At 45.8% G+C, this 24,099-nt stretch overlaps 2 protein-coding genes across 15 annotated transcripts in view; one reads left to right on the forward strand and one right to left on the reverse strand.

Moving 5' to 3' along the window:
- The window catches only part of Golga1 (golgin A1), a 48,857-nt gene extending 33,196 nt beyond the window's left edge, over window positions 1-15,661 (forward strand). For 11 of the 12 annotated variants that reach the window (XM_042274715.2, XM_042274721.2, XM_042274717.1 and 8 more), the window contains 8 exons: window positions 7,904-7,993; window positions 8,764-8,866; window positions 8,964-9,097; window positions 9,420-9,563; window positions 10,932-10,991; window positions 11,462-11,632; window positions 12,059-12,145; window positions 13,456-15,661. In XM_042274715.2, the coding sequence (XP_042130649.1) occupies window positions 7,904-7,993; window positions 8,764-8,866; window positions 8,964-9,097; window positions 9,420-9,563; window positions 10,932-10,991; window positions 11,462-11,632; window positions 12,059-12,145; window positions 13,456-13,536 (870 nt within the window). In that variant the 3' untranslated portion in view covers window positions 13,537-15,661. The remainder of the gene's footprint in view (window positions 1-7,903; window positions 7,994-8,763; window positions 8,867-8,963; window positions 9,098-9,419; window positions 9,564-10,931; window positions 10,992-11,461; window positions 11,633-12,058; window positions 12,146-13,455) is intronic. The other variant, XM_042274720.2, reaches the window with a different exon arrangement.
- A 714-nt stretch (window positions 15,662-16,375) lies between these two features.
- Window positions 16,376-23,478, reverse strand: Arpc5l (actin related protein 2/3 complex subunit 5 like). 3 transcript variants are annotated; one of them, XM_076568771.1, is made up of 4 exons: window positions 23,216-23,478; window positions 19,374-19,445; window positions 18,699-18,875; window positions 16,376-16,907 (listed from the first exon to the last, which is right to left on the reverse strand). In XM_076568771.1, exons 1-4 carry the CDS (start codon window positions 23,363-23,365, stop codon window positions 16,845-16,847), a joined length of 462 nt encoding a protein of 153 aa, XP_076424886.1. In that variant the 5' UTR covers window positions 23,366-23,478; the 3' UTR covers window positions 16,376-16,844. The 3 variants fall into 3 exon arrangements, with proteins under 3 accessions (XP_076424886.1, XP_076424885.1, XP_076424884.1); XM_076568770.1 differs by having other exon boundaries at window positions 19,374-19,444; window positions 22,949-23,270; XM_076568769.1 differs by lacking the exon at window positions 23,216-23,478 and adding an exon at window positions 22,849-22,959 and having other exon boundaries at window positions 19,374-19,444.
- Between the last annotated feature and the right edge of the window lie 621 nt (window positions 23,479-24,099).

Raw genomic sequence — 24,099 nt, forward strand, 5'->3', positions numbered from 1 at the left:
CTGGAGAACAAGTGGAGGAAATTGTCCTCTGGTCACAGGGCTTGATGAGGTCACTAGGCTTGATGTCAACACCATTACTTGGCTTAACCATCTTGTCAGTCCCTAAAGTTGATTCATCAAAGTCAATAAAACTGTTAAAACTCAAAGTGAGACAGATTAAGAAAAAAAAAAAAGTCACCAAAAAATGGCACAAATAACCAAAGTAGGGAAAGAAAATTGAAATATAAACAACTAATTCCTCGCTACTTGGGGAGTTTGAGGTCATCCTAGGCTAGAGACCCTGCCTCAACAAAAAAATAATAATAATAATAACAAAACACCCCACAATGTTATATCAATATATTTTGTAGAAGTTATATGAAATTGCTGAGCAGTAGTGGTGCACATAGTTAATCCTAGTACTTGGGAGGTGGAGGCAGAGGCACATGGATCCCTTGAGTTCCAGGACAGCCAGGGCTACACAAAGAAAATCTGTCTTGCAGGGGAAAGTTATATGAAATCATGTATGTAGTGGTATATGCTGTAGTCCCAGTACTCAGAGGCTGAGGCAGGGGCAGAAGCTGAAGGGCAGTCTTCACTCTGTATGCACATCCTAATTGATAGTCATCTTTTATGACAAAGGGAGCTATTGGGTAAGATTAAGTGAGAGTTTTCCCTAGTTTATTTGGGTGAGCCCTAAAGAATCGAGAATTCTCACTGAGGCAGAGGCACAATTCCACACAAGACAGAAGGCATCATGTAACAACAGAAACAAGTAAAGGTGTTTTGGTTTTGATTGAGACAGAGTCTCACATAGCCAAGGCTTGCCTCAAAAATCACTGGCCAAGGCTGTTTTTGAACTCCTGATCCTCCTGCCACCTAAATTCAAGTAGTGATATAGAGACACTGCTGCACTCCTGCCTTTGAAGATGGAGGAGTGGGCCTGGGACTGAGGATTGCAGTTATGGAAGCTTGGAGAGGCAGAAAAGGGGCTACTAACATCTTGGTTAAGTCCTATAAGGAGGGATAGGGTGTAGGTTCAGTTGGTAGTGTTTGCTCAGTGTACACAAAGGCCTACAGACCTAGTAACATGGCCAACCATGTTAATAAGTTCAAGATACTGTGTTAAAGCAGCTCTAGCAAACTAATATGCAGAAACCAGAAGCTCTGCTGTCTAGGGTGTCATTCCTGGCTCAGTAAATGGGTAAGAGCTACCCCAGCCATTTGAATGAGAGAGTATTCCAACCTGATGTTCTCAGCTGATTATCAGGTTAATGCTGAGCTAAAGGCCACCATTGCTACATTGTAGGACCATGTCTCAAAGCAAAATGAAAAGGGACACTTTTGTAAACATCTGTAAGAATGATAGCTTTGGGTTGACTTACAGTCAGGAAATAGAACTGATTGACTGCTGTTGGTGCTGTCAACAGTCATGCACAGGGCAACATTGGGCTTCCATTACCACAGAAGGCCTGTGGATGCGTAATTTCCCCTCAAGGTCACTCAAAAGACGAGTCTCTTGGTGAAATCTACAATGTTGGATGACAGATTCATTGGCAGGGTTCAAATGAGGACAGGTATCATTTGTTCAGTATCTCTAGCCTAGAGGAGTTAGTCCTTGAAGGAAAGATACCAAACTTGTTTCACACTTAGCTGGTTTGATTTAGCAAGCCACACAGTTAAAAACAAGAATCTTACACATTTGGGGGATATCATCCATATTTTAGAAGAAGCAATAGTATAGCAGGCTGGTGAATAAGATCAGTGATCCAGCCACAGAAACAAGACCTTGGGTCATAAGACAATTTGTGATACATTATGATGCAATAAAAGACTTGTATTGAAAGAACAAAGATACTACAAAGGTGGCAACTACAAGGGCATCTTCAACCCTCAGAGGAGGAGTAAAGTAAGGAAGTTATAACTATTAAATTTAGATAAAGGAAGTGCTTGTGTACATCTGCCACACAGACCTCAGATGGAGTGCTGGTGTATGTGGGAAGGAGGCAGTGGAAGGCCTGGGTGGCAAGTGCCAGGAAAACTGCAAGGCTGATGCAGCTGCTAGTTCAGGAAAGAATTACTGTTGACAGTGCAAAAGGATGTATATGAGGACCAAGAAGACCCCAGGAAGAAGCAGCCTTGTAGGTGGACTTTTCTGTCCTGCCTGCCTCTCCAAAATAACAACATACAGAGACTTCTAACTAATTATGAAAGCTCGACCAATAGCTTAGGCTTGTTTCTAGGTAGCTCTTATAACTTAAATCAATCCATTTTTGTTAATTTATGTGCTTCCCTGACGTGCATTACTTGTTACCTCATCTCCTACACGTCCTGCTTCCTCTGCATCTGGCTGGCAACTCTCAGTTTCTCCACCCTTCTTCCCAGCATCCTCTCTGCCTTGAAAATCCTGCGTAACTGTTAGTGGTTCAGCTTTTTCTTAAACCAGTCCAAGTGACAAATCTTCACAAAAGTGAAGTGTAAAGATTATTCCCCAACATTTTCCCCTTTCTGTCTATATAAAAAGGAAAAGTTTTAATTCTAACATAATGAAACTATAAACAATAACAACTATCAGGTAAGCATTACATTTACCATGTTCAGTCCATTTATATTTGGCATATTTGGAGAAAATACTCCATTATTTATTCTATCTTGATGAGTTAAAAGCTCTGCACTTCATTTACCTTCTATCAGAACTAAGGAAAACTATACCTATGACTGTCTAGTCTTCAACTCCATCAAAAACCCCAGAAGAATATAATATTACCTCAGTAAACAGGAAGTGCAGAGCAGGCAACTTTCAAAACTAAAAGAAACAACAGAAACAGCTGGCTGCCTGGACAGTCACCCAAGATTCCTCTGCAACATTGGGGCATCCATCTTTGACCTACAGGCTTAGAATATCTGATAGACTTTTCTATGAAGCAGGAATATTTGAAGGACTCTCCTACTCTGTCTTGGCAAAGTTTGGCAGTCGCTTTCTTTTATGTCCTGCTTGTCCAGTTTGGACAGCATATTGTCAGCAGTCGAGGCAAGGGCATTTTCTTCCCCAAATGGCTAGCTTTTGCCATAAAGAAAGAAAACTCCATATAGAGGTTCTTTGATGCCCATCCTTTTTTTAAGTAGATTGGTGCCACCAGGAGCAGACATGTCTCATTGTCAAGAAAAGCCTCATGTTATGAAAACATTTAAATGCTATAATCTGTGGTCTTTGAAGTGTTTGAAGATCTCCTATCTAAAATATATCTCTGTATGACCTTGAGAATATATCTAATATGACTATAAGTTTGATAGTTATAGATGACTATTAACCTATATTTATTATCCTAAATAGCTTTCAGAGACTAAAACTTGATATAACATTTTTAAATGAGCTGCATAGATAAAATACCTTAAACAAGAATAGAAACAAGCTGGGCGGTGATGGCGCATACCTTTAATCCCAGCACTCGGGAGGCAGAGGCAGGCGGATCTCTGTGAGTTCGAGGCCAGCCTGGGCTACCAAGTGAGTTCCAGGAAAGACGCAAAGCTACACAGAGAAACCCTGTCTGGAAAAAACAAAAAAAAAAAAAATACAAACAAATATATAGTATAACAAAAATAGCCCTAAATTTGTATCAATATACGAAAATTCATACCAATGTAAAATATTTAAGACAAGTGGTTATTTAAAAGTAGACTCAACAATCCACCCTTTTATTTCATCCTTTTTATACTATATCCCCCTATTTTTTCTTTCAGAAAGAGATCCTTGAATCTAACTCCCTTGTTTAGCTTCTTTTCCTATGACCAATAACAACTCTTAACCAGCCCCCCCCAAACGATGACAAACATCTGTAACCCACTGAATGACCAAAAGCCATCCATTCCACCTCTTGGGATTGTGGGCATTGTGTTCTCTGGATTGCTTACTGTTGTCTGAGGGTGCTGGCATCTTTAAGAGACCCTGGGAAAATTGGGATAATGGTCAAGTCCTAGGAGAGGTTGTCCAGTCTCTGTGCAATGGGAAAGTATCATTTGTTGTCCAGTCTCTGTGCAACGGGAAAGTGCAAGGCTGATCTGAAGTCCTGGCTTTTGGAGTAATCTGTGAGGCTGGACTGTCTCAACCATCAGTCTTCAAGCTGTTCTGGATGCAGAACTCTGAGGAAACTGCAACATAGGCTTTCTGAGATACTGGATCACCTGGACCACTTGTTTTCACTGATGTCGGGTCCCCTTGTTGCTCTTCTTTGATTTTTATTTCATGTGTTTTGGTGTTTTGCCTGTTTGTTTATCTGTGTGAAAATATCAGATCTCCTAGAACTGAAGTCACAGATAGTTGTGAGCTGCCATGTGGATACTGGGAATTAAACTGCAGAGCCATCTCTCCAAGCCTTTCTCTCTTCTTCCTGTCTTCGTATGTTTCTAAAGGACTGTCATTTAATATATATAAATGTTTAGGGTTTTCTGGTGCTGTATTATTGTTTTAAAAACAGGCTCCCTCTACATTCCCATCTGGAACTTACAGAGATCTGCCTGCTTCTGCCTCCCTGGTGCTGGGATTAAAGGTGTTCATCACCACACCCAACTTATTTTTATTTTTTAAAACAAGCTATTCCCTGAACATCTTCCCCCCAAAACCAGGCTCAACCCCAGGTGCATAGCTGCCATGTGTGGGAAGCCTAACAGCTCCTGAAAGATATAAAACCATGTTACATCTTTGGCAGGCTGGAGTATCAACTTGGAGTCCAATAGTTGGATGCTCTCGGGGCTCTGAGGCACTTCAGAGTTATATTTACCTGGCCATGTATGCCAGTGTAATCCCTCATTATCATAAATCTGTTGTACATGCTTGCACGTGTGAATGCAAGTGTGTGAGCTTATGCATGTCTCTGTGTGTGTGTGTGTGTGTGTGTGTGTGTGTGTGTGTGTGTGTGTGTGTGTGTTGCTACAGTTGCTATTTAGTTGGTATTTGGTTATTTAGTTGTCTGGTGGTACTTGGCCTAAAACGTAGAGTCTCCCTCATGATAGTTGAGTGCTTTACTATAGAGCAGCCCCCAGCCTTGTTTGTTTGCCTCTTTGAGATAGGGTGTCTCCATGTAGCTTAGGCTGGCCTAGAACTTGGAATTCTCTGCCTCAAACTCTCAAACACTAAGATTGCAGGTCTGTGCTACCACATCTGGCCCATGTTCTCTTTTTAAAATGGAAGTTGTAACCTCTGACCTCAAGAAGACTATTTAGAGGATCAGACATGACTGCAGATGAAAAGTGCCAAAGAGCCAGGCAGTGGTGGCGCACGCCTTTAATCCCAGCACTCAGGAGGCAGAGTCAGGCAAATCTCTGTGAGTTTGAGGCCAGCCTGGGCTACAGAGCGAGTTCCAGGACAGGCTCCAAAGCTACACAAAGAAACCCTGTCTCGAAAAACTGGGGGGAGGGGGGCGGTGCCAAGGGCAGTTCTCTAGCATGAGTTTCCTTTGTGACCCAGCCTGCCTTCCTGTCTTCTCAGACATGTTGAGACCATCTGCCTTTCTAGACACTGGTAGTTACAAGCATCTCTCCTAAGCTTCCCCCAAAAACATTCCTTAGTAGGCAAAGCATTCTTACCAAGCCAGAATCTCTAGCTCCTTCCCCTGTGCCAACAGAGCCCCATCCTACACCTACATTTGGTAGTAGTAGATGATCAGAGAACCTTGGCAAGGAGTCTTGTACAGTGTATTTCAAGGTCTCATCTTTAGCCTCTCAAATTCAGGTACCAGTTGTCCTTGTCCGCCAGAGCTAGACTCACTGTGAAGACAATTGTGATTACTCAATTAAGGTCCAGCATACCATGGTCCTTCAGCTGACCCACGGAGAGTTGGAAAGAACAGTCAGGTTCTCACAGACCCAGAGAAACTGATTGTCTTCTTTCTCCCTCAGTAGACAGTTTCCTGTATGTGAGGACAGACATACATCAGCTCTGATCTTGGAACATTTTCAGGTTTCAGGAGGCCTTCTTCAACTTAGTTTCAGAGTATAAAGAAAAGTCCTTATACAAAAGACTGTATGTAGTTGGCCGGGTGGTGGTGGTGCACACCTTTATTCCCAGCACTCAGGAGGCAGAGGCAATGGATCTATGAGTTCAAGGCCAGCCTGGTCTACAGAGCTAGTTCCATGACAGCTAGGGCTGTTGCACAGAGAAACCTCATCTTGAAAAAACAAAAAAAAATTTTAAAAAGAATATGGTTGTTCATCTCAGTGACAAAACTACCTGATAGCTGAATTTGGTTAAGGGGAAGAGATGCTAGTATAGGTCAGACTTGAATCATTTGCCACAAAATTAGGGCATCATTATTGACAGCCTAACCCTTCCCTATAGAGCCTCAAGGTGGGAATGGGAGACAGAAATAAGATGCTTACACAGAAAGAGCAGGGGGTTTTTAAGTAGACAGAAACAGCAGATGTTACTTCATGTTCTCCCCTGGGTATTTTTCTGACCATGGTCAAGACCCAAGAGCTTGTATTTCACACTGTGATTCTTAACAAGCATGAACACACTGTCAGAGGAGAACAGTGGTGACTAACAGTCCTGTGCTGCAAAAGCCCTCCCAGTCAGCTAGGGGACTGATGTGCTTGCTGTCATTGAAGATACTTTAGGAAGGAGAGGCTGGCACCCAGAGTCCCTGGACTTGGATCCAGCTGGCTATGGCTCTCAATCTGGTCCTGCCACCTGCTAGTTCTGAAACCTGAGGCAAATCCCCCAAACTCTTGGAGCCTGTTTTCACTCTTAGAAAATGGGCTCATATGCCAGGCGGTGCTGGCACACGCCTTTAATCCCAGCACTTGGGAAGCAGAAGCAGGCAGATCTCTGTGAGTTCAAGGCCAGCCTGGTCTACAGCCAAAGCCACACAGAGAAACCCTATCTTGGGGGGAAAAAAAGAAAAGAAAGGGAGGGAGGGAGGGAGGGAGGGAGGGAGGGAGGGAGGGAGGGAGGGAGGGAGGGAGGAAGGAAGGAAGGAAGGAAGGAAGGAAGGAAGGAAGGAAGGAAGGAAGGAAGGAAGGAAGGAAGGAAGATGGGTTCATGATCTGGTGATTAAGGCTAAGCAGATAAAGGCCTTGCTACTAAGCCTTCTGGCCTCCACAGGTACACAGTGGCATGCCCACCCACATGCATACACACACAGTGAATAAATATAATTTTAAAATTTTAATAGTACTATGGGGACTAGAGAGGTGGCTCAGCAGTTAAGAGGACTTCCAGCTCTTCCAGAGGACCTGAGTTCAATTCTGACTGCTCAAGTTAGCCAGTTCATAATAGCTCCAAGGTATCCAAGGCCCCCTTTGGCCTCTGCAGGTATCCATACGCACATGATATACACTCACACTTTCACACACATAAGTAATAAAAATAAGTCTTTTAAAAGGGCTTTTGCGGATGAGAGTGAGCTCTTGTAATGCTCAGCAGCTGCTTTATTCCGTTTCCTATGACCAGGTTGTGCCTGTGAGCCTTCTTGTTTTGTGTGGATTTCTTAGACCAGTTCTGGTTACTAGATGGTCAGCTCCTAGGACCATTGGCCCTCATTGATGTGCCCATTCATGAGAGCAGATGCGGTGTCCAACAAGGCAGTCAGCAGAGGACCCTGCAAAGTGGGGGGGCCCCTCTGTTGGGCTAGAGGTGAAGGACAAAGATAAGAAAATATAGACTGTTTTGGGACTCAGTCACATGCCTGTTTGTTTGTTTTTTTTTGTTTGTTTGTTTTTGTTTTTGTTTTTTTTTAAGATTTATTTATTTATTATGTATACAGCATATATGACTGCAGACCAGAAGAGGGCACCAGATCTCATTATAGATGGTTGTGAGCTGCCATGTGGTTGCTGGGAATTGAACTCAGGACCTCTGGGAGAGCAGCCAGTGCTCTTAACCTCTGAGCCATCTCTCCAGCCCACATGCCTTTTTTTTTAATTCTAGGATGAATGGAGCCAAAGAGAAATTGTGAGTGTGGCTATGGCTCAAGCCCTGGAGGAGGTGCGGAAACAGAGGGAAGAGTTCCAACAACAGGTATGCCCCTAGCTGGCTACTAAAGTGTGTTCTCCTGCAGTCTTAAGAGCACTGTGCCTCCCGTTGGGGACCATCAGAGAGGCCCCACACACCCAGGGTAGGCATGTCAAGGGTCTCATGCAACATAGTCAATTGGGAGATGCCCTATGACCTGTAGGATTCTAGGAGAAACTATTACCAAGAAACCTTACCCCAGGTAATGCCCCTTCCTAACTTTTCATGACTCAGTTGTAAAATATTGATTAGAGAAAAGTCCTTTGGTAGGGATCTAACGGTCTTAATTCTGTGAAGTGGTACATCACCATCTACTACCCACAAAAGGTGAGTTCCCAGCCAGAAGTATAGGGAAAACCGTATGTGGGGACAGACAGAGCACCTAGCTCTAGTCTTGCTGGCTAGAGGCCTCTAATGAGTTCTTGACCAATCTGAAGGCTAGTCACCTCTGAAAAGAACCTAGGGTAATCATACCTGGTACATTCTGACACCAGAATGATGTGATGCAAAAGGGTGGTGCAGCATGCTCAGGAAAGGATGTACTGAGAGGCTGACCAAAGCTTCCACACTCTAGCTTGGCCCAGCATAGGCCTTAGGGCAAATGAGGGGAAGCACCCTGTGCAGGGCAATAAAGCAGAATGGATCCAATTGCCATAGGTTTGTTCTAGGCTACGGATGTCATGGAGGGCTCCCCACCACTGCCCCCAATTGGAAATTGGAGTCCCTGTGGGAGAGGGGATTTTGTCAGCCCCTCTCATGCTAAGTTTTCTGCTAAGGCTGCCCAGCTGACAGCCATCATAGAAGAGAAAAATCGGAGCCTGTGTGAAAAGGACAAAGTGCTTCTCCAGAAGGAACAGGAACTTCACCAGCTGGAGAAAGGTGAGTCTATCCATGACCAGCAAGGGTATTACTAGTGAGCCAGCCTATCACAAAGCAGTGTACAGTTACTGGCTCACACTATACTCTACCACCCTAGATCACGATTCTGCCCTGCTGCAGATGCACCAACTGCAGAGTGAAGTGGAGGCTTTAAGGAGCTGCAGAGCCCAGGAGGCAGTGCAGACCGCAAGAGGAGAGGACCCCCTGCAGCTGCAGGGCCAGGAGCCACTTGTGAGTGCTATCCCTAGACTAGGGTTAGGGTAGAGTGCCTGCTCTGCACCTTTAGGGTCCTGTCTTTATGGTAAAGGTGCTCAGCTGTCTAGGAGGCTTGAGGCTATGGGGCCATCTGTGTGGCAGCACCTGTTAGTGTGCCAGTTGATTGCCTCTAGTTGGCCTGGTGGCCACTGAATAAAACCTTCTTATGTCTGACCTTAGTTCCAACCAGCTGCTTGCTGCAGCATGCCAAAGAACACGTATGCAGTGAGTTGGCACTTCTTCTACACAGACCTGCATCTCAACTCCTGCCTTTTGTCTTGTTGCCACTATCCCATAGGTCATCGCAAAAGCCATGCAGGATTCTGAGTATGAGCTTCAGGTTTCAGAAGGAACTCCAAATGGTGAGGTTGAGGCCATGGATCTAGAGCAGCTACAGAAAGAAAAGCAGGACTTAGAGCAGCAACTTACAGAGAAAAATAAGGTGAGGACACCCTGCACCTGGCTAGCTATGGGTCTGCTCTAGCCCAGCTCTCAGGCCTGAGGCCCTGCTGTTCCTCCTCACTGTCGTTATCCCTTCCAACAAGTCTGCCATCTCTCCTTAAGAGGTTGGTGCTGGCTTTCCAATGGCTGTTGGTCTCACTCCTCTGTCCTACTATGTCTACATCTCTCAGTGCAAATTGAAATCCTTGCTGAGTGTAGTGATGCACAGCTGTAACCCAGCACTCTGGAGACAGATGCAGAAGGGCCAGAAGAAAAGGCCAGCCTGGGCCATGTGAAGCTTTTTTTAGAGACTGGTCTCACCATGTAGCTGTTTGTTTGTTTGTTTTTCAAGATTGGGTTAGGGTTTCTCTGTGTAACAGCTCTGACTGTATTGGAACTCACAAAGATTCGCCTACCTCTGCCTCCTGAGTGCTGGGATTACAGCTGTGTGCCACCACCACCACCCATTGTACATACACAAAGTTTTTTAAAAAATCTTTAAAACATTTTCCTTTTTTTATTTTTGTTTTTGTTTTTATTTGTTTGTTTTGAGACAGAGATTCTCTGTGTAGCCCTCGCTGCCCTGGAACTCATTCTGTAGATCAGGCTGGTCTCAAACTCACAGAGATCCACCTGCCTCTGTCTCCCAAGTAGCTGGGCAGTGGTGGCTCATGCCTTTAATCACAGCACTCAGGAGGCAGAGGCAGGCGGATCTCTGAGTTTGAGGCCATCCTGGTCTACAGAGTTCCAGGACAGCCAGGGCTACACAGAGAAACCTTGTCTCAAAAAAAGAAAATCAAAATTAAAAAAAATAAAATAAAAAATAAAACAAAACAGTGTTGGTAGATTATACAGAAAAACTTCATGACCTTTTACACTATCTTGAATTACACTGCAGAGTATCCGTTCAGCAGTGATAACTGTGAGATCCAAACCAAAAGAAAAGAAAAGAAAAATGAATCTGAGGGGCTGGACAGATGGCTCAATGGTTAAGAGCACTGCTGGTAGAGAACCTGGGTTCAATTCTCAGCATCAACATGGCAGCTCTAGTCCCAAGATCTGACACATCAGAAAGCAAAACACCCATACTTTTAAAAAATGGAATATATTCTACAGAGCCACTCACAGGAGCACTCTCCAAGTGTATGGGCACTGCCAGCAGGCTTGAGGGACCGCACACAAGGTTGGGTAGGCAGTGTTCTATTGAAAGAACATGATGATACTCTGGCCCCTCTGGATCCTGGGAAGGCAAAGGGTGGAGCAGCAGCAAGGAAGCCCAAGGAGTCACTGAGAATGAGCTTACAGGAGGGCCTCTTAAGGCCTTCTAACACGGCACTGACAGCTGGCTTTGGGGTGGGGATTACCTCAGATTATGAAGCAGATGCAACAGAGGATGCTGGAACTTAAGAAGACTCTACAGAAGGAGCTGGTGAGTGCCCACTTGTGCCCTCCATGCACTCAGTCCCACATATTCCCACTCAAATGCCCTCCCTGATTTTCTGGTCCTCTTGGAGTCCTTGGCTGCCTGGGGTGCTCTCTTAGTTGATTGCAGAGGGTTCTCTGAGAAGTTGGATGTGGGCTGGTGGGAGAAGAGTCTTGAGAAGTGTTCTTGTGACCATGCAACCTTGGGCATGAGGTCTGAGTCTGCCTTCTCCATGCCTGCATGCATTCTCACATAGACAGAAAAACATGACCTAGTTCCCTCCTCTCAGCCACTGACCCCAAGAGAAGAGCTAAGCCTTCCTCAGGTTCAGGCACTTCCCTAGTCAAGGGTCCTTTTGCCCAATGATGTACAGTTAGTTAGTCAAGAGCTGGTCACATCTGGGTCTGGTGAACCTTCCTGTGATCCTAGACCTAGCTGGAGGGCTTTGACATGGCACATTTCCCATTGCTTTTCAGAAAATCAGGCCTGACAGTGAGCTTTTTGAGGTCCGGGAGAAGACAGGTCCTGAGATACCAAATATGGCCCCTTCTGTCACCAATAATGCTGACCTGACTGACGCCCGAGAGATCAATTTTGAATACCTTAAACATGTTGTTTTAAAATTCATGTCCTGTCGAGAATCTGAGGTAAAGACTTGCAGCTGCTTTTTTGGGTGTTGGGCTCGTAGAGTCTATCCTGCATGGCTTCCCTCAGTCTCCTTCTACCTACTTCCCCTCATCCCTCAGTGCTGACCTGCTAAGCAGACTATAATGGGAAGTGGCTCCTGGGGAGATGTGGGTTCCCCTCTGAATTCTAGCTTTAATGCTGCTGAAGCTAAAGACCTAGAAACAGTCTGTCCAGCATGAAGAGCAGGGTAGCTATTGAGAATGTTCTCTTGGCTCTCAGTCCCCAAAGTGAGAGATGACTCAAAAAGCTGGAAAGCACCCACTACCTCATCCTTGTGACCCAAGGCAAACAGGAAGTGCTGCCATTTAACCCCTTAACTGCCTACCTACCACCACCACCCCACCACCACCCCTTGCCTATGGCAGTAAAAGTGGGTTTTGTTTCAGGCTTTTCATCTCATAAAAGCAGTGTCAGTGCTGTTAAACTTCTCACAAGAAGAAGAGAACATGCTCAAAGAAACTCTGGAATATAAGGTAAGCTTGCCTAGTCTGCTGTTTCCACAGCTGCACAGGATTGTCAGTTACCCAAGCACTGGCATCCAGACCAGCTCCTGAGGCAGGTGACCAGCCACAGCTGTACCTCAGCTTATTTGCTTTTTGCTTCTGGTTTTTCAAGACTGTTTCTCTGTGTAGCCCTGGCTGTCCTGCAACTTGCTCTAGCCTTGAACTCAGAAATCTGCCTGCCTCTGCCTCCTGAGTGCTGGGATTAAAGGTTTGTGCCACCACCGCCCGGCAACTTACTTGCTTTTGTAAGATGAGATTGACCAGGCAGTTCAAAGAACAGTCTTTTATTTCTAGTTTATGTATGAGTGTTCTGCATGTGCACCTGCACACTAGAAGAGGGCATCATATCGTATATAGATGGCTATGAGCCACCATATGGTTGCTGGGGATTGAACTCAGGACCACTGGAAGAGCAGCAAGTTCTCTTAACCGCTGAGCCATCTCTCCAGCTCCTAAAGAACATTCTTTAGCCCAATGTTCTGTTCTTTGTCACCACCAGATGCCAGACTTTGTTCATCATAGCATTTTCTTTTTTTGGGGGGAGGGGGGTTTGTTTGTTTGTTTGTTTTTGTTTTTCGAGACAGGGTTTCTCTGTGTAAGTTTTGCACCTGTCCTGGATCTCACTCTGTAGACGAGTTTGGCCTCGAACTCACAGAGATCCGCCTGCCTCTGCCTCCTGAGTGCTGGGATTAAAGGCATGCACCACCACTGCCCAGCAAACCTGGAAACATTCTTTTTTTTTTTTTTTTTTTTTTTTTTTTTTTTTTTTTTTTTTGGTGTAGCTTTGCACCTTTCCTGGAACTCACTCTGTAGCCCAGGTTGGCCTCGAATTCACAGAGATCCACCTGCCTCTGCCCATCACAGCATTTTCATTGATGGCACTTCTCTATTGCTCCATTTCTGGCCTGGCACCTATATTTAACATTTTCCCCCCCCTGGGCTGGGGTTATAGCTCAGTGGTAAAGTGCTTGCCTAGTACATGCAAAGTCTCAGATTCAGTCACCAGCACAGCAAACCCCATGAAATTGCTAAGGCATCTGCATAAATGCTGTAATAGAATGGGAGAAACCCACCTCCAGTTCCACTCTCTTCTCATCAGTCCAGTTCCTTTCTACCATTTCTTTTCCTGAATCTGGGCTCTTAGCCTTGCAGACTGGGTTATTGGAAACTTCTTGGTTACTGCTGACCAGCTGGGATGACTAGAAGACAAGGGTTATTTCCCCTTCCACTGCCCCTAGTTCTGTTTCTCAGCTCAGGAGCCTTTTCTGTTTCAAATGCAGATGTCTTGGTTTGGATCCAAACCAGCTCCCAAGGGCAGCATCCGACCATCTATCTCCAACCCTCGGATACCATGGTCCTAGAACCACCCAAGGATGGAGCTACATGGGCTGACACTCTTTCTGTGAAAAGAACACTGACACACCAGACTGGGTGGGTTTTTAAACGCTGTAACTGCAGTATTTTGTACAAGTGTCTAGACACTGTTTACAAGCCTACCTGCCTGCAAGCTGATATGAACTTCAGAAGGGAGCCAACCCTGTCATTCTGGTTACCAAACAAGAGGGATCCTGAGCACTGACCAGATCTTCACCGTGCTGCTAATATCCCAGCTCTGGCCAGCTACAGTTGAGTCCTCTATCTTTTAACATTAGCACTTAAAATTGAAGTGATTGGCATGTGAGGTAACAACTAATTATCAAACAGAGGTGACATGACTTAAGGTGGAGCCAGTCCTTTCATAAAAAGCCAACTCAAGGGTGGTCTTTGAAGTCCCCTTACACTAGCATGTCGGGGTTCTCATGAAAGTATCATTTCACTTTGTTTCCCCAACCACCTGGAACTTGAGATGTGTCCATCTCATAGGTAACGGGGCCAGTGTGGACTGACAAGTATGCAACTTTCCAGTCCTGAGAAAACTAGCAAGCAGATGGAATGATCTCTACATATAGCACCAAATACACTCAATTGCCTTCTTAATGAATGTACTCGTCTTGGATGGGTTGCTGGTAAACCATTTTAAACTATTTTTTATAGCAAAATTTCTTCACTATTATAAACATGTCTCCTGTATTATAAAATCCACTTAAAAAGGAAAATCAGAGCACCATGTCTTTCTAGTGCCAGGACTCATGCCCCTTTGTCATTTTGCTTGCCTTCTGTGGCACCTGCTCTCTGAAGCGGTAGAATTTCTCTGGCTTTGCTCTGAATTCTGTCATATTACCACTGAGCAAAAGCTAGTCACACTTTTCTACTTAAGAACAACCTGCTGAATTCAATGGAAGCAGGCTCTCATTCTCCTACCCAAAGTATTTAACACTACATTCATACATGGCATCCAGACAGCCCAGCTGGCTGCCACACTTGATAGCACACATGCCTCAGTTTTAGCTGATAGAAACTTATGTTCATTTTTACACTTCTTCTGGATAAGCCACATCAGATCTCAAGGGAAACAATTTGAGTTTGATCAGTTTCATTAGCAAATAAACTGGAGCTTCTAAAGTTACCATTTATCTAAGTAAATTTATGTTTTTCAGCTTAAGGTCAACATATGTATGTATATACATATAATGTGCCGTACAGAAATCCAGGTATTTGCAGCATTTGCCTTCTAAGTCAGGATGGCATTGCTTTGGCTGTGGCTCTTCTTGGAAGTTTCCCTTTAGGGTGCCTCTTCCCATTTAGTGGGGACATGAAACCAAAGTCCCACTGCTCTGTGACTTTACTGAGGAAGATGTAGCTTCTCCACCAAGTAGGACTTCCTCCTTTCCTCCTGTCCCAGGTAAGAACCCTCAGAGGACTGGGCAGTCCAAAAGTAGCTACAATCCCAGCTTTGGAAGCCCTTTCTAGGCCTGAGGTTTCCCAGCCCCTTGAGCTAGTATTCTCTCCTTTCTCTCTCTCTCTGTCTCTCTCTCTTTCTCTCTCTCTGTCTCTCTCTCTCTCTCTCTGTTTCTGTCTCTCTCTCTCTCTCTCTCACACACACACACACCCCTACCTGCAGGTTGAGGTGTGGCTATGGGGCCCACTCATTTAAATGGCTTTCCTGCTGCATGTTGAGCTCCTCCAGCACTAGAAGAGTGCAGTAGCTATTCCAAGTGGCTTGATGCACTTTACTTCTATAAACTTTGGTGACGAGACAGTACGTGTAGCCCTTTATATATGAGCACTGGACTGTGATCGTACTACCGATGTAAATAGGGATGGATGGTGTTATCTGAAAACTGCTGTAGCCGAATCCTTTGTGGTGCAATACTTTTTGATTAAAGCTCCTCAAGATGCAACTACAGTGAGATTCACTTGATAAAGCTTGAGATGTGGTTTTTGGGTTGGGTTTTTTTGTTTGCTTTTCCTGTTTTTTTCAAGACAGGGTTTTACTGTGTAGCCCTGGCTGTCCTGAACTCACTCTGTAGACCACGCTGCCCTCTAACTCGAGATCTGCCTGCCTCTGCCCCCAGTGCTACGATTAAAGTCATACGCCACTCTCTACTGCCTGGCTTTGTATTTAGTATTTCAAGGGCTATAGATGTTTGTCTTTCAAAAGGAAGCAAACTCTCCAGGTTACAGATGAATAAATACATGATTTAATGAAACCTACAGCCTAGTCCTACCTCTTAAGCATCAGTGCTTCTGCAGAGAATCTGGGAAGGGCAAGGCCCATGGCACTTTAGCCACAGAGCTGCAAGAATATGAAATAGGGGCCTCTGCCAGCTTTTAAGCTGCAGTTATGATGCTCAGGAACACTTGCTTTATGGCTAATAGCTAACTGCTTTTGCTGGGGTTTAATTTAGTCTGGAAAGAAAATTTGTCAAGGCATGACTAACTCCTGTAATACATCAGACCCTACACCAAGAGATGGTGACCAGAACCTTCCCAAGACTCTGTAATCATACAAATGGATGACTTTTGAAGCCTCAATTAAACATTTAACATTTTATTAAATAAGCTCCAAAATTACATACAAATCAAAGGAGTAAGAAACAATAGATACCAGCAAAATGCCTCTTGGTAGCATCCAGGATCACTGTGGTCAAAGTGTGGCATAGCCATGGCACTGTCATGCTTGCCCCCTACCCCCACCCCTCGGGGATGGCAGGACAGGGACACCTGTATCCCTTCCACATCAGCTTTCTAAACCATCAAACTCATTCATTACCATCCCTTTCTTTACCATTTAACATACAGAGAACACACCGCAATGAATAGACTAGTAAGCCAAGAGCTTTATTGATGCAGCAGGCACTTTACAATGAACCCAAGAGAGCCTGTCTTCTCTGGGAAGACGGAGTGTCTGTACAAACTCTGAGGTTTTTTCCCACTTCAGAACCCAAGCCCTCCTTTTCACAGCAGCCCTTGGATCTGCACCTGCCCAAATAGTCCCTCCCCATTTCAAACAGTGTACACAAGTACACCTGACATAATCTGGCCAGTCAGTCTGATAGTCAAGTGTCAGTTCTGTGTTACTCTGTAGACAAAGGCGGAGACACTGATCCTGCAAAGAATTTAGGAAACAATAAGACAATTTCTCCCTCCACCTTAAAAGTAAAATACATTTCAGCAGATTTGTTTCCTGAATATTGAGCTGGGAGTTCAGGAAAATGGTCCATTGTCGGTCCCTTCTTCACCAGCCTGGGCATCCAAAATTCTTCTCAAGGTAACATGATTCTTTTTTTTAAACAGTCTTTCTTGCTGTAAGAACTCTTATAATGGAGCCTAGTCCTCCTACAGCTAAGGCCTGTGGGGACAGGAAAAGGAAACATGTCAAAATGGTACCTGACTGGCCAGAAGGGAGCATCACTTGCCTGGAGAGATAAGGACACATATTCCCAGACCTAAATCCCACCATGTTCCATGTTCCAGACTTGCTGGGAAAGATCAAGTTCTAGGGAGAGTCCCGTCCTGGAGCCAAAGGTCCCAAAAGCTGCCAACTCTTGAAGCAATAGAACTGGCTTGCGACCCCACGCACGAAACAGCCTGAGTTTCCTTGTAACAAGCTCACTGCTTCCAGCCTGCCACCACCTACCTATCCATGGAAATGCACAGCAGTCCGTGGAGAGCTGCCTGCTGACAGACTGACACAAAATCACCTCACAGGGATACAAGAGCCTTGCTACCACACCACCTAAGAGTCAACACCACCACCAGCAACTTCTAAGCCTAGGCAAAGATGAGGTTTAAAGGGCTCAGCACCCCCACCAAGAGGACCAGAGGCCACAGCCCATTGGCTGGAAATTGACCTACTAATAAAAGCAGCATTCTTAAAACTCACTACTGCCAAGGGGTCTAGTTCAGTGACTCACTTGCCTAACACATACCAGAACCCTGGTTCTGCCTCTAGCATTGGGAAAAAAAATCTCAAGCTGGAGATGTGGTTGAGTTGATAGAGTACCCAGCCGGCATATATGAAGTCCAGGATTCCATTCCAACACCATATAAACCCAGTATGGTGGCACATGCCTGCAATCTCTGCACAAACATCTAAAGTTCAAAGTCATCCCCAGTTAAACAAATTTGAGGGGCTGGGTGGTGGTGGTGCACACCTTTAATCCTAGCACTCAAGAGGCAGAAGCAGGCGGATCTCTGTGAGTTTGAGGCCAGCCTGGTCCAGAGTGAGTTCCAGGACAGCTAGGACTGTTACACAGAGAAACCCTGTCTCAAAAAAATAAATAAATTTGAGGGTAACCTGAGCTACATAAGACCCTTTTAAAAATCTCATGCTGAACCTCTTGGCAAGAACTTGGGGGAGGAGGGCGGGCTGGAGAGACAGCTCAGCAGTTAAGAGCAGCTGCTCTTCCAGAGGTCCTGAGTTGAGCTTCCAGCATCCACATGGCAGCTCACAACTGTCTGTAACTCTAGTTCCAGGGGATCTGACACCCTCATACAGACACACATGCAGGAAAACAATGAAAACAGGAAATAATTATTAAGAAAATAAAATAAAAAAGCTGTATTCTTCACAGACCAGTCTGGTCCCCTTAAGTGGTGGGTATATTCGCTGAAGTGTTGTGTGTGTGGGGGGGGGGGGGGGGGGCTTGCCTGACATATAAGCAGGACAAAAGCTTGACACATGGCCTTAGTCCTATACCTTCAAGTAATGGACAAAAAAGCCTTTTCTGCTTCAAGTAAATGAAAGCCATATTAAATAACTCCGATTTCTCCCAACTGCCCCTTCTGTCAGTGAGACTGGACCAGCATTTCTAAAATGTCTTCAGTTCCCTGATTGCAGCAGCTCTCTTCCACAAAGGAAACATCAAGCCCCTTCCTACCTCACCATGCCACCTGCCTCATGTTCTGTATCAAGGGTAGTTTGTCCTGCCTAGCCTAAATCCACAACTAAAAAGCAAACGTAGTATGACTGCCAGTATTTAAAGATCCTGATGAGGTGCTTCCAAGGTGAAGAGAAAGTGTGATGTCACAGCTTGGGCCTGCCATTCCTAAATGAGCATCCTATATCTGTTCTAATTCTGACATGCCGGTATGAACCTTAGGGAACTGCAGCCTGCAGTGGAGCGAAGTAGTCACATACCTTTTCATGCCACTGGAGTAACACAGCACTGCTATTTTCTGTAGGCTTCTCAAATCCTTTATAAATGTACTTCATTAACAAGTCAATGCCATTTCTATCCAGTGACTGCACAGCCTGCTCAATTTCACTGCTCTTAAAGTTTGTGAGTACTTTCAGAACTACACCCTGGGCTCGGTCCTACAGGGGAAAGAAAAAGTGAATGAGGCCAGAAGTTTCAATCCTAACACTGCTACAGAACACCACTGGACAAAACATGACAGAAAGGCCATCCCTTTCTAATTCACCTAGGGAAGAGCTACATAGATGAGCTGAACTTTGGCTTTACATTTCACTCTATCTCATATTTCTACAAATAAGTGACTCCACTTAGTGTTGAGATTACAAATAGTTTACTACAGGTAAATATGACTTTTTTTTTTTCCTGGTGCCAGGGATTGAACCCAGGGCAGTCCATATGCTGGATAAGCCCTCTACCACTGAGGTCAGCCCAACCTCAAGTGTCACTACTTTTGATACATCAGCAAGGCCTTAGACTATAGATTACATAGTTATCAAGCTACCTACTGCACCAGTATCTGGAGAATAGCAGGTGGCTTCCCAATGATGTATAACTTCTGTCTAGGCCTTGGGGAGCTCATGCTGCTACTGAGGACACAATCAAAGCCCTGGTCCTACCTTCACAGCTTGATTCTTGGTGTTGATTGGAGAGTTCCGCAAGGCTGCATGGAAGGCCCGAAGCATGTCCCCTGTGCATCGAGGCCAGTTAAGGATGGCTATGCTCAAAACATGTCCATGTTCTCATTAATGACCTTACTTAATAAACAGCTCAAGAGTAATCAAAGGGATCCTTATCCATACCAACTACTGTCTCCTGCTGGCCTCTTCCAGGCAGACATAGCCTATTATAGCCTTGAGCTTTCCTAATCTACAGGAAGGAGTGAAAGTTACCTCTGCTAACCTGAAAGCTCTTCCTGTGTATCTCCCTAAACCTTCCTCCTCAAAAAACTGCCCACTTTTGTAAGAGTGTGATAGAGCCTACGTGTACCTCCTCAGTACTAGGCACTGTCTGCCCTGCAGGATCTTCATGCACAAATGGACTGGAAGGAATTCTCTCTCACCTTCTCATTCTAAAAGGAAGAATAGAGACATAAACACATCTTAACTCTTCACTCAGTGCCTCTTATCAAACTATTAAAGAAATCAAGTTGTGTCAAGTCCACCTCCAGACCAGGCCTCCTAGTAGCACATGCCTTTAAATCTCAGCATTCGGGCAGAGGCAGATTAAATGACAGCCAGAGAGAGCTACATGGTTATACCCTGCCTCAAAAAAAAAAAAAAAAAAAAAAAGAAAAGAAAAGAAAAGAAAAGAAAAAGGGGGGGGGGGAGTCTATTTTCCAGGTCCCTTTTGGCCCACACAATGAGCCATTTGCTCCCTTGTCCCACAAACCTTAGAATCCCAACTCCACATTCACTGCTGAGTTCTGAATACCCAGCACACAAAAGAAAATTACAAAGTAGGTTATGTCCCCAAAGGTGACACCTATTTTAAACTGAATTACATCAGCCAATTTCATTTCCTCATGTGAAACATTGGCTTAAGCCAAAAAACTTCAAAAATAGAACAAGGAATGACTCTGCCCAATCAGGCCTTTACCCCTGTTCAGCAGTCCCCCTGTGTGACAGCTAGCCTCTGGTACAAACCCAAATTCCCAGCTTCCCCAGTAAGCACCATCTAGAAAAGCTGGTCTATGCCACCAGGCCAGCCACTCATCCACTGTGCTGGGTCAGACCTACCTTATACAGTAGACCAGCGCCACACCTTATCTTCTAGTTTTGGAATTCCTTTTCCTCAAACAAACAAAGGCTAATCCTGATACAGTCACTAATACCCCTTTTCCCCATAAGTTTTCTAACTTGGTATCCATAGACAATATCCCCAGAGGCTTAACAGTACACATGGACTATCATTTCATTTGCAAAATGGATGATGGGGAAGGACAGAAATGATGTAATTTAGTCCATGAGGACAAAAATGTTAGGCTGGGCACTGCTTGACCACCTGCAGCTTTTTGTCCAGCTCTGCAGCCACTGACAGTCAAGGGCCCCCAACTGCTGGGTAGAATGGGGAACAGGGGGAGCATCTCTGCAATCACACAAAATTTACTAAACTACCTCTATACCCAGATAGCTTCTAACACTTTCAGAAAACAGGTTGTGATAACTGAAGAGCCTTCTAGACTATTCTCTGCCATGGCCCTACAGCCATTTAAACCAGAAGATTCTTTGATGTGTGCTGCAGAATGCTTAACAGCCTCTCTGACCACCCTAAAGTTCCCAGTAACATCCTAAAACTATGATAATCAAAATGTCACCAAACTTTGCCAAATTTCTTTGGGGTGAAGGATGTGGAGGGCGGGGGTAAAAACTATAAAAGCCACTGCTCTATAGTCCTGCTTCAATGACCAGAAGCTGCTTTACTGAGGAAGAAAAGGAGCCATAGTGATACTTTAAAGCTTCCAGAGCAGAGGAAAAAAAATCTTCCCAGGGTCTTGGACCCAGGACCACAAGCAGTTAATATCTGCAAAATCCTCTAGAACAAGAACCTGACTTCTTCCTTCGAGACAATGAAACTGAGTCAGAAGAGAAATTTCCTGCCCAAGGTCAAGGTCACAAAGCTACAATGACCTTCAAATGCAAGCCCTCTCTACAATCCTTTGCCACTAGCTGTGGAGGACACCAGATGTTCGTTCAGTGAAGCGCCCATTGAAGTGGTGAGGACAACATAGTTTTCTGTATCATTTGGGGAAAGAATACTGAGGCTGAGCGAGTATGTGACTTATGGGAAGGTTTAAGCAGCCTATGTGGATGCACAGACAGCTTTCCACTTTCTCAATCTCCTATTCCACAATGACAATTCTCAGCACAGCCCTGAGACCACTTCCTCCTGGCCTCCCCCAAAACCTCTTTGCTCTTCTCTCCTCAGACTCACATGAGGTTCTGTAAATTGAATGCAATGATCTAAGTGCAACACTTGGCACCTCGAAGGGACTCAATTACTAGCTCCAGCCTTCTCCCTACTTGCCTGACATCTGCTAGGGTTTCACTTGTCATCTGCTAACCTCTCTTCTCCCAATCCCAAGAAGTACACTCTCCATGATAACAAGGTTTCTGATACTGACATGAATGTAGAAACGATCTCTATAAGCTAAGGCCAAATGCCTCACTCTGGAGCCTTGTCAACAATGAGTGCCCATAAGCCCGTCAATCTCCTGCACCACACTAAAAACCAATCTTCCCTCCAGGGGCCATTCTCATGACCCCATTTAACCATCTGAATGGTGCAGGAAATACAAGTTTGAAATCTCCACGTCTGAAAACACACTCCTGTTTTATTTGGGGCCGGGGGGGGGGGGGGGGGTTGATAAGATATATTAGAGAGCCAGGCAGTGGTGGCACACGCCTTTAATCCCAGCACTCGGGAGGCAGAGCCAGGCAGATCTCTGTGAGTTCGAGGCCAGCCTCATCTACAAAGTGAGATCCAGGACAGGCACCAAAACTATACAGAGAAAACCATATATTAGAGACTCACTAAAGGACTCCTCCCAAAAGCAGTAAGACTGACTTCCCAGGCTGAGTCAACCGATTAAACACCCAGAACCTGACTTATATACAGCAAGAGCCTCCAACCCTGCCCTAGCAAGTGTGGGGGAGGGGTACACACTTCCTGTCAAACCATCTGAATAAAGAAAAAAATATCTTCCTGTGAGAATAAATCAGTTTCCTGTGTTGCTCAAACTGCTAAGAGGCCAAGCCAGCTGTGACAATCACCTCTACTTTTACTCTTCTGTCCTAAACGTTTGTTTTCTGTGGCCACTAGAGCAGTCATTTCTAGTCTCCTGGGAACTACTTTTATACTTGACACTGTATGGTGTTTCTTAGTCTCCTATCACTAGCTTTTTTCCATGCTTCCTGCATAAGGCGGTTAATGAGAGAGTCGCAAATCACTTGTTGAATGTGGCTCGGCCCATAAAGGCTCAAAACCCAACGTGCTCAGAGGAATGTGGTGACAGGTGAGAAAAGGTGGCACGGCAATCTCACACCCTCCTCAACCCACCTCCCCTGGTCCGTCTACCCCCAACAACCCACCCACCTATTTTCTTCATGCTGGGCTGCAATCCGGCCCAAGAAAACCACAGACAGGCGCAGCAGGGCAGTGGGCCTGGCTGCTGAATGAATCCAAGGTGGCTCACCTCCGGCCCTCCCGAAGATCAGCGCCCAGGAATGACCCCGTTTCCTGCAAGGAAGGATGGAGGGATACTAAGGCTCATACATGGCCTCCCTGAGGGATGCGGAGCGCAGCCGGGCGGAGGTGTAAAACGAGCTCCAGGGCCGCGCTGCTGAGAAAGGCTTGAGGCCAGGGACTACGGACCCGGGGACCCCGGGACTGACAAGCCGGGCAGGGGCAGGGGCGAGAAGGGTGAGAAGGCCGAGCCCGAGCGGCCGCGCCGGGAAGGATATTGCCGCAGGAGCCCGTCCACCTCGCCAGGGTCGGGGCCTGGCTCGCCCGCCGCCGCCGCCGCCTCTTCCTGCTCGTCCACAAATTTGTTCTCGTCAAACTCGTCGATATCCACCCGACGGAAGCGCGAGGACAGCGTGTTCCGGGCCATGGCGGGAGCTCGGCGGCCGCACAGCCGGCTCGGCTCCACTCCCCTCCGCACCGGCTCCGCTCGGGGGCGGGAAGCGGCTGCACAGCACCTCCTCCCCCTCCTCCGCGCGCAGCCGCCGCCCGCCCACTTCCGGGGCACGCCGGAACCGGAAGCTCTCGTGGGCGGGGCAGTGCCGCCTGACTGTGGGACGCTGCTGTGGCGTAGTCTGTTAGTGCACCTGTTATGCGTCCTCCTCCCAACAACGGGCCTGCGAGCCCAGCCACCGCCTCCATCCGCTCCTGAAGATGAAACCCTTGAGCTGAGTCAGGGTGAGTGGGAGTGAAGCGCAGTGCCCGAGCCTGGCAACTTTGAACGCGAACCGCACTGACCCATAAGAGGATCCCTATCCGGTTACATAGAAGTGACCTCTTTGGCGTTAACGTGCAACCCAGGGGCTGACAGGACGCTTGAGGACATCTTTACTTGAAGATGTAGCGACCCCTGCTGGCGCTCCGGGAAAAAAAGATGATTCTGTGGCCACCTGTACTCCTGCAGGCCGATCCTGACTGAAGAGGCGTATTTTAGGAGGCGAAAGCAGCGTAATTCAGGAACTGATGGAAGAAGGGCAGTGGCTAGGACGCCTAGGATGCGGTTTCTCCTGATGTCAGCTGTAGGCTAAAATGTATCTTTTTCGTAATAATACGAAAAATTTTATTATAACATTTTCATCTAATAGAACTCGAGCAAAAGTCAGG

The sequence above is a fragment of the Peromyscus maniculatus genome, chromosome 4 (assembly GCF_049852395.1).
Source record: "Peromyscus maniculatus bairdii isolate BWxNUB_F1_BW_parent chromosome 4, HU_Pman_BW_mat_3.1, whole genome shotgun sequence".
Taxonomy (NCBI): domain Eukaryota; kingdom Metazoa; phylum Chordata; class Mammalia; order Rodentia; family Cricetidae; genus Peromyscus; species Peromyscus maniculatus.